The sequence below is a fragment of the Gouania willdenowi genome, unplaced genomic scaffold, assembly GCF_900634775.1.
Source record: "Gouania willdenowi unplaced genomic scaffold, fGouWil2.1 scaffold_3_arrow_ctg1, whole genome shotgun sequence".
Taxonomy (NCBI): domain Eukaryota; kingdom Metazoa; phylum Chordata; class Actinopteri; order Blenniiformes; family Gobiesocidae; genus Gouania; species Gouania willdenowi.
Window position 1 is genome coordinate 1663160 of NW_021145162.1, and position 10707 is coordinate 1673866.

At 41.1% G+C, this 10707-nt stretch overlaps 1 protein-coding gene across 3 annotated transcripts in view; it reads right to left on the minus strand.

Annotated features, from left to right (window-relative positions):
- The window catches only part of LOC114460101 (atrial natriuretic peptide receptor 1-like), a 53700-nt gene that overhangs the window by 24501 nt on the left and 18492 nt on the right, over window positions 1-10707 (minus strand). For all 3 annotated transcript variants that reach the window (XM_028442133.1, XM_028442134.1, XM_028442132.1), the window contains exons 3-6: window positions 8600-8784; window positions 8308-8421; window positions 4230-4368; window positions 3803-3894 (exon numbers count right to left, since the gene is read on the minus strand). In XM_028442133.1, coding sequence (XP_028297934.1) covers window positions 3803-3894; window positions 4230-4368; window positions 8308-8421; window positions 8600-8784 — 530 coding nt within the window. The remainder of the gene's footprint in view (window positions 1-3802; window positions 3895-4229; window positions 4369-8307; window positions 8422-8599; window positions 8785-10707) is intronic.

The following is a 10707-nucleotide window of genomic DNA, read 5'->3' on the forward strand; positions in this document are numbered from 1 at the left end:
GAGCTTCGCCTTTTGGCTTAGCTCACGCTTCACCACGACGGATCGGTGCAGACTCCGCATCACTGCAGACGCTGCACCAATCCACCTGTCAATCTCTCACTCCATCCTTCCCTCACTCGTGAACAAGACCCCAAGGTACTTGAACTCCTCCATTTGGGGCGGAATCTCATCCCCAACCCGGAGTCGACGCTCCAATTTTTTCCGGTTGCGAACCATGCACTCGGATATGGTGATGCTAATTTTCATCCCGGCCGCTTCACACTCGGCTGTGAACCGATCCAGTGAGAGTTGAAGGTCATAGCTTGATGGAGCCAACAGGACCGCATCATCTGCAAAAAGCAGCAATGCATTCCTGAGGCCCTCAAACCAGACTCCTCAATGCCCTGACTCCACCTAGAAATTCTGTCCATAAAAGGTATGAACAGAATCGGTGACAAAGGGCAGCCCTGGCAGAGTCCAATCCTCACTGGAAACAAGTTCAACTTACTGGATTAAGCTCTGACTCCGGTCGTACAGCCCTTATCAAGGGGTCTGATACCCCCGGAGGACCCCCCACAGGAATCCCAGAGGAACATGGTCGAATACCTTTTCCAGTTCCACAAAACACATGTGGACTGGTTGACCAAACTCCCATGAACCCTCAAGGACCCTGCTGAGGGTGTAGAGCTGGTCCACAGTTCCACGACCAGGATGAAAATACCATTGCTCCTCCTGGATCAGAGGTTCGACTATCTGGCAGACCCTCCTCTCCAGTACCCCTGAATAGACCTTACCAGGGAGGCTGACAAGTGTGATCCCTCTATAATTGGAACAGACCCTCCTATCCCTCTTCTTAAAAAGTGAGAACCCATACTGTGCTTTACTATCAATAATAACAATACATTTTATTTATAAGTACATTTCAAAAACACTTTACAGTTGTTAAAAAAAGGAAAAAAACTAAAAAAAACAATCAAGAATAAAGGTAAATAGAGGAAATACTGAAGAAGATCGGGAGTCGCCTCCAGAGCTTCCTCTGTTTCATCAGTCTTGACATGCTTCGTAGCATTCAAGAATGAACTATTCAGCATGCACGGCAAACAGAGCAAGTGGATTGGTTCATGGCCCTGCCTGAACTAATGGCATTTATTGTTGTCATCATCTTGCAGGGGTTGACCATCACTGCGTGACAGCTGGTCAGCAAACCTGGAAAACCCACGGATCATTGCAACTTCCAAGACATCATGCAACGCCTACGCTTTGATGGCATGTTCACGCGTAGTGAGCGAGCAGAGACCGATAAGTTTGCTGCAATTTCCGATCTGTGGGGATCGTTTGTCACCAACTGCATCACATCCTACAACCCTGGTCGACACATCACTATTGATCAACCGCTTTTCCCATCAAAGACTCGCTGCTGTTTCCTGCAGTACATTGCAACAAAACCTGACAAGTTTGGGATCAAATTTTGGGTGGCTTGCGATTTGAAATCCAAGTACATCTGCAATATCCTCCCATATCTTGGCAAGGACCCCAGTCATCCTAGTGGGGAGAGACTGTCAGAGTGTGTAGTAATGAGGCTGATGGAACCATTCATGAACAAGGGCCGAACTGTCACCACTGACAATTTCTTTACATCGCTGTCACTTGCACAACGACTGCTTAGCCTGAAAACCACCATCCTTGGCACAGTTAACAAGATTCGCAGGGAAATTCCCCTGTTAACTAGACAAACGGACAGCATTGAATTCACCACTCAGGTATGTTGTAGGTCTTTTTTCATCAACACCTGTTTGTCATTGTGTGTGCTGTGAAAATAGCAATTTATCTTATTTATTAGGTGTTTTCAACCTCTGGTGCCAACGCATGGTTGAGACTGAGGATACCACCAAAAGGAAGCCAAACACCATCACCCAATACAACACCACAAAGTGCGGCGTAGATGTGATGGACCAGATGGTGTGGGAGTACAGTGTGCGCAAAGGAACACGGTGATGGCCAGTGTTCTAGAACATGATTGACATGGCAGCACTGAATGCATATGTGCTTTATCAAACTTGCACCGGGAGGCAGGAGAGATGGATAGAATTCTTGTTGGAGCTTGCAACAGAGTTGGCTAACTCTCATGTGGGTGCAAAGAAGGCATGCAAGGAGCAACTTCTTCTTCAACAACCTCCCACACCTCGTCCTGGGAAAAGGGATGAGTGTCAGGTCAACCATTGATGCAAGAAAAATTGTGCCACTGTACGATGTGTTGACTGCTACAAATACACAAGTGGCAAAAGTAGAAAGAACATACCATGGCAGTGCCAGGTACGTTCTGACCAATGCTGAGTGAGGGAGTGAGTGCTGAAATGACACACACACACACACACACACACACACACACCTAATAATGCATACTTTTTTGAAATTGTAAATATTTGTTTTATTACTTGTATTTTGTACTATTTTCCTAAACTATGATAAAAGCAAACAAAAAACAAATCTCAGTTGTTCTTTTATATATTTCTCATGTCACACACTCCTCATCAATAAATCTCAGCAAGAACTGAAAAAAAAGTGGCTCCCCCTCCTGTGGTGCCTTGTTTACAAAACAAAAGCGTCTGTTTGCAGCTTAGGAGAAGGTGTTAGGTAAAAACCTTCAGCTCAAGTGACCATTCTGTGGGCACCATAGGTATAAATATAAAATGACCCATCAATGGGACTTCTAGTGCTAGGGGCCCTGCCACAAAGGAGATTTTAACCAACTCCAGGACTTCAGCCCCAGAGATAGGACAGTCCATTCCTTGGTCCCCAGGCTACGCTTCCTCATTAGAAGGCGTGTCTGTGGGATTGAGGAGGTAGTATTCTTTCCCCTCATCCACAAATATCTCGAGTCAAGATCAGCAGCGCACCATCCGCACCATACACAGTGTTGACGGTGCACTGCTTCCCATTCCCGAGATGCTGGATGGTGGTCCAGAACCTCTTCAAAGCCGTCCGGAACTCGTTCTCCATGGCCTCATCAAACTTCTCCCATGTTTGGGTTTTTGTCTCTGAGAGCGCCGTGGCTGCACTCTGCTTGGCCCGTCGGTATTGTCTGCTGCCTCCTGAGTCCACAGGCCAAGAAGGCCCGATAGGACTACTTCTTCAGCTTGACGGCATCCCTCACCCCTGATGTTTACCAACAGGTTATGGTGTTGCTGCAAAGACAGGCACCGACTACCTTACGGCCACAGCACCAGTCAGCCGCCTCGAGAACAGAGGCACAGAACATGGCCCACTCAGACTCAATGTCCTCTGCCTACCCCGAAACATGGTTGAAGCTTTCCCGGATGTGGGAGTTGAAGCTCCTTCTGACGCAAGTCCTACGACGCGACTACAAAGTCGATCATCGGCCTAGAGTGTCCTGATGCCAAGTGCACATATGGACACCCTCATGTTTGAACTGTTGCGCAATTATACACAACACCATTTACACAATAACACAACTATTACACAATTATACACAACACCATCTACACAATTATACACAACACCATCTACACAGCAACACAATTGTTACACAATTATACACAACACCATCTACACAATAACACAACTGTTACACAGTTATACACAACACCATCTACACAACCGGAATCAGAAATCAGAAATGTTTTTAATGGCCATGTACAGTTTTAAGGACAGTACAAGGAATTTGTCAACAACACAACTCCGACACAATTATATACAGCACAACACAAAAATAAACACAGCGTAACAAAAAATGCAAACAACACAAATATGAACAACCTGAAACAAAGCAAAAGTGCCCTCCAGAGGGCAACCTATGGCTTACCCTGAACGAGCTGCTGTTCTCCGTCACATCCCACAGAGCAAAGTCTGTTTCTCTGTCCCCGTTTTCATCCAACTCAACCAACCCAGTCACACCTGAGGACACACAGGTCAGTGTGTATGTGTGTGTTAGAGTTGTGTACTGAAGTGACAGGATAACATTTATAGAAAGTGCATAGAGACAATGATGCGAGGCTGACACACACACACACACACACACACACACACACACACGTAACAGCAGTATATAACAATATAAAAAGACAAAGGTCAGTGTGTGTTTTAGGGCAGTGTACAATGAACTTCTGCTTTCACACACTCTCAATCACCCTATAGTCTGATTTATCAGCTGTAACAGGTTCTATAAGACAGAAATGAAATGTGAAGGTTATTAGAGTGACTGTGTGTGTGTGTGTGTGTGCGTGTCTAACCGTAAAAGGTTCTGTTCCACATCCTCCTGGTAACGACTCGTCCTGATGGTCTGTCAGAGTCAGACTGACTCAGTGTTTCATTCAGAGCCTCAACGAAGATCATCAGACCATCATAGAACCCTCCAGCTATGATGTTCATCTACACACACACACACACACACACACACACACACACACACACACACACACACACACACACACACACACACACACACACACACACACAGTCATCTTCTCAGAATGTGCAATATGTTATCGTTTACGACAGGGATGCCATGGTTACGGCCGGCCCCGGCCCGATTGTACATCACATCCGGCTCGTTGTTGTTATGGGAGAGCATTTTTTTTTAATCTAATGTCGTATTTTTTGTGTCCACCAGCAAACAAAATGTGAAATAAAACCATCAAGTTGTTTGTTTGTGGTCTGTGTAAGTCTGACAACACAGAGAAAATGAATCCGTTTTCAATGCGACACAGCGGTTCTGACTATCACCTTGAATGGATTATTTCTAGGGATGTAACGATTCACTCAACTCCCAATACGATTCGATGCACGATACTGGGTTCACGATACGATTCTCTCATGATTTATTTTACAAAATGGGACTGTAAAAAAATGATGATTGAAAAATATTCCTTTATTTTTTTTGGGAAAAAAAATTGAAAATACTGTATTATTTTCCTTTTATTTTTCATTGTCAAAAGAATCCCTTGATAAACTATTCAAAACAATGCAATTTAACTAAAAATAAATCTTGAATGAAATAAATAAAGGAATAATACAAATGAAGAAGAAGCCTATTAATTTAAAATCTGGTTCTATAGTAAACAATGCAAAACTGCACAATAGTTATTTTTCTTTTTAAAAGTGCAACTGAAAATGTATTTTGTGCCTTAACAATTGGACTTAAAAAAAAAAAGAAAAACGTGATTGCACTGATTTACGTCAAATATTTGTTTGGACCAGCAGAGGGCGCTGGAAACCCAGTGGTCAGTTGGCATGCAGAAATTCTTGCAGTGAAGAAGAGATGCTATGCTAGCAGACAGAGCTAATAGAAAAACGTGACTTCTACAGATATTCACGTAATATTACAGATATTCTTTCGGTGCTCAGGGGTAAGGAATCATTAACATGTTTAAGTGTAGAAGACGGCCAGAAAGAAAGTAGTAGCAGATTCCGCCCGCCGCCTCAGCATTTGGATAAATATATAGCGCCCTCTGCTGTTTAAAAAATGTACTGAGATTCAATTTTCAGAAAATCGATATAAACAGTGATACCTATGAATCGATTTTTAACTGCCTTACGATTAATCATTACATCCCTAATTATTTCTGTAATTTCTACATGAGATGATGACAATAAACCAACGTAGAAGCTCTGGTAAGTGTCTGAAGCAGCTGACTCAGCTGCTTTTGCTGTTGAAGCTGCTGTTACTGCTCGGTGCAAACACTTCATCAAACTGTGTTTTTCTGACTCACAATCATAATATCCACTTAAATATCCATGTGTTTCACTGTAATGTGCAGTTTGTGTTTGCTGAAAACAACAAAAAGAGTGTGTTAATAGCAAAAGAAAGTTGCTAGTGATCAACTGCTGTGTGGAGAAATCGTCTATAGACACGCCCACTCACACAGCCCGGTTTTAGAATTGGTCAGAAAGTCACTTTTCAGAGGCTAAAACTCCAGAAAACAGGCGGGTTTGGGAAAATAAAGCTCAAATACTAAGTTGTTGGGGTTCTTAGAACAAATAGAGATGGTGAAAAAATAGCATAATATGGAACCTTTAATTTTGGTGGAATCCATCAGTTGTTCTGTCGCTGCTGCCTCAGCTGCAGCTGATCTAAGCTGGTGAAAGTTAAAAGGTATCTGGCTCCAACAAGTCAAATGTAGCTGAAGAAGGTTTGTCTCCACATTTATCATAATCCTGTGTGATATGGGTGGGAGGAAATAAAAGGGGTGGGGTTGACTGATGTGGGCTGTACAGTAGGCTAGTGCCATAGGCATGGGTGTGTGGAAATGTGGGTGGAGTTTACTGGTAATGACTGGCAAAGTTAATGTACGTCTGTTATAGAAATTAGAAGAAGAAACAGACAAAGAAGAAAAACCCAGAAGTGGAGAGACACTCAAGTTTTAAAAAATAATAGATGGTGATGATGGACCAGGAGCTGGATGGACAGACGTGGGTAGTACAGTCCGTCAATTTTACAGCGGTCCAACGGTGTTCGCGCATGTGCAGTGTGAGAGTTTACGGTAAGCTGGTCTGTGTCTTCAACTGTGAGATACCCTCACAAGGAGAGACTGGATTTATAACACATTTGATTTCCTTACGACCTACGATTGCTGATCAGGAGCTGGACGTGACGCCATGTGTACTACACCATGTGTACTACACCATGTGTACTACACCATGTACACTACACCATGTGTACTACACCATGTACACTACACCATGTGTACTACACCATGTACACTACACCATGTGTACTACACCATGTACACTACACCATGTGTACTACACAATGTATACTACACCATGTGTACTACACCATGTATACTACACCATGTGTACTACACCATGTATACTACACCATGTGTACTACACCATGTGTACTACACCATGTGTACTACACCATGTATACTACACCATGTATACTACACCATGTGTACTACACCATGTATACTACTACACCATGTGTACTACACCATGTATACTACACCATGTATACTACACGATGCATGACACACAAATTAGCTGAGACTTGCACAATCCCACAAAATAGACGCACAAGTCAAAAATCAGCTCAAAATGGACCAAAAATCGCACAGCGTATGCCTGACTTAAATGTTCCGGCTGCATTTAACTCCCTGAGGTCTCACTTGTTGGCCCCCTGACCAATATTACCCTGGTATTCCTTTTTTACGATATATATCGTCAAAAACATTCTCACCGGTAAGAATATGTCATCCCACAATAGAAATGATTAATTCTGACCATTTGTCCCTCAATTTAGCCAAGAATGTCCCTAAAAACCTTGTTCCATGGGACAAAACTTCCCCTACGTATTTTGTCAACAACTTATAATTCCATGGAGAACTATTCACGGAAGCTCCACCGAGCCCCACCCCTCACACACACACAGTCGGCGGTGCTCGTCACGGTTTACCTGAAGCTGCCGTACATCATGGACCAGACAACCATCCAACAAAGTGAACCAATCCAAGTTCCTCCATCAGATCCACCCAAAGTCCCATAAACACAGTAACAGAGATGAACCTGCAGCAACAATTATGCACTTGAAACTCAACTAAAGCTAACTAAGCTAAGCTAACACACCGACACATAAAAGAATGGGTTAAGAGCTAATGCTAACCACTTTATATAAGGAATATACCAAGTAAAAAGTACATGTCTTACTGTTTATGGTCAGATTTAACAGTTGTATGGCAGGATAAAAGCTAACATGTCACACGTCATGTGAAATAAATGTTAGCATTAAGCTAACGTCACTATTCACTATATTGTACAACGCAATATTTTTTTTATTATATTTCACGTGTTCACAGACAAAGCTGGTGCTATTAGACTAATGTAACTATTGTAATTATTACACCTAAATATCTTGAATGATTAAATCATCAGCTTGATCTGGTTTAATTATAGGAAATCAGAGTTATTTATTAATCATAACTTTATGTAACTGATTATCAGATATAAAACAAACAACTCAGCAGCAGCAAAGACACGATTGGAGTTATTTTTGCTTTTCATGTGCTTTTTGTTATTTTTTAAAAATCATTTCATTTTAACTGGGGATAAAAATTGATTGCATACAATAACACTAATAGTGATCCACATGTAAGGAACCTGTTTACCCTTTAAGATGGGAAGTGTTTTATTTATTTATTGTTTTAATTTATCGTAATTTTTATTGTTATCGTGATAAACACTAGAAATTATTGGGATTTTTTTTTTTAGTCTATCGCCCATCCCTATCATCTACACACACACACACACACACACACGCACACACACACACACACACACACACACACACACACACACACACACACTCTGTACCAGTGAGTCGTCCATGCTGAAGTTAAACATGGTCTTTGCGTCATTCTTCAGGGTTTGGATGAAGTCTCTGTACTCAGGGTTTACAGGTTCTCTGTAGGTCAGGATCTTCACACTCTGACACACACACACACACACACACACACAGTAAATTACATTCATTAAACTGCTACTGAGTCAAAATGTGTACATCATCGTTGCCGTGGCAACAGGATGCTCTGAGTGTGACATCATCAGCTGCGAGTGGAGGTGGGCGAGGTCTAATAATAACATTAATGGAGGTGTACTGTGGTACCTGGAAAGCTTCCTGAGCGACAGCGTCGTCAACGTCGCCGCGTTCCCACGGTCTGTGATTGGTGGAGAGGCTCTGAGCGAAGACGTCAATGTAAAAGAAAACAAACTGATGATGAGGAAGGTCAGCATGACGGAACTCAACCATCAACCTCCGGAAGACGTCAGGAGAGCAGCACACGAACATCACTGAAATCACATCAACAGTAATAACATTAACATGACTCAGTAATCACATGACTCAGTAATCACATGACTCAGTAATCACATTAGACTCAGTAATCACATTAGACTCAGTAATCACATGACTCAGTAATCACATTAGACTCAGTAATCACATGACTCAGTAATCACATTAGACTCAGTAATCACATGACTCAGTAATCACATTAGACTCAGTAATCACATGACTCAGTAATCACATGACTCAGTAATCACATTAGACTCAGTAATCACATTAGACTCAGTAATCACATGACTCAGTAATCACATGACTCAGTAATCACATGACTCAGTAATCACATGACTCAGTAATCACATGACTCAGTAATCACATGACTCAATAATAACATGACTCAGTAATCACATGACTCAGTAATCACATGACTCAGTAATCACATGACTCAGTAATCACATGACTCAATAATAACATGACTCAGTAATCACATGACTCAGTAATCACATTAGACTCAGTAATCACATGACTCAGTAATCACATGACTCAGTAATCACATGACTCAGTAATCACATGACTCAGTAATCACATGACTCAGTAATCACATGACTCAGTAATCACATGACTCAGTAATCACATGTTCTTAATTTGCTTTGTTTGTGTTTCCAAAGGTCTCTCATTCTCTGCTTTTATCCTCAGGTCTGTGTTTAACACAATAACCCATGAACGTTCTCTTATATACACATATATTCACAGTATGTTTATATGTCTATATATGTGTGTATATATGTGTATATTAGGCCTGAGCAATATATCGATATACAAGATATATCAAGTTTTATATTTTAGCGATATAGAAAATGATACATTTGGATTAAAACACTTGTGATAGGAGTCGTTGCTTTCTCTACTTTTGAGAACAGCATAAAAGTTATAGTTAGATGTATTCCTGCATGCACCCTCACCTTAAACAAGCCACACTACAGAATTCACTCACACGTGCTGTCCCTTATTGGAAAAAAAGCCAAATATGAAACATATTGTGCTCCTGTTTGTTAATAAATTTGCCTGTGTGGCATTTTTGATCAGCAAATTATATTTCTGGTCAGACTTTATTAAGTTCAAAATATTGAGATTTATATTGTAGTGAATCATAACATAATCTAATCACTAGAGCAGACATGAGCTCGTCTGTGAACGATAACATTTACAGACCATAGAGTCACTGTTAACTTACCAATAAACAGGAGGATATTCATCACCTTTATAATAAGTGCTGACTTGATAATAATGTATCATGTTTTTCTGCAGTCAGTGTCTTCTCCTCGTTCTTCAGGTAAAGCTGATGATGTCACTTCCTGATCTTTGGTTCAACTAGTCTGAGACACTCTGATGTTCTATCTCTCTATCCTGTTCTGTTGGTCCTTCTGTCCACTAACCACAACCAGTCCACGCAGATGGCTGCCACCTCTGAACCTGGTTCTAACAGAGATTTCTTCCTGTTAAAAGGGAGTTGTTTTTTCCCACTGTCACTAAAAGCTTGTTCATGAGGATCTTGTTGGGTTTTTTCTTTATGATTATGAATTTTATATTTTGATAAGTGCATTGAGATGACTTTGTTGTAAATTGCGCTATACAAGTAAAGTTGAATTGTATATAAACATTTTGAGAAAAAATGTAGAGAAATGAATTCTCATCCATATTACCCAGCCCTAGTGTATATACTGTATGTGTGTATACGTGTGTGAATATGTTTATATATGTGTGTACGCGTATATGTGTGTATGTGTATATATACTGTATGTGTGTATATATGTTTATGTGTACAGTATATGTCTGTGTATATATATATTGTATACGTGTGTGTATATAAGTGTGCGTATATGTGTGTATACAGTATATGTGTGTATATGTGTATGTGTGTATACTAGATATAT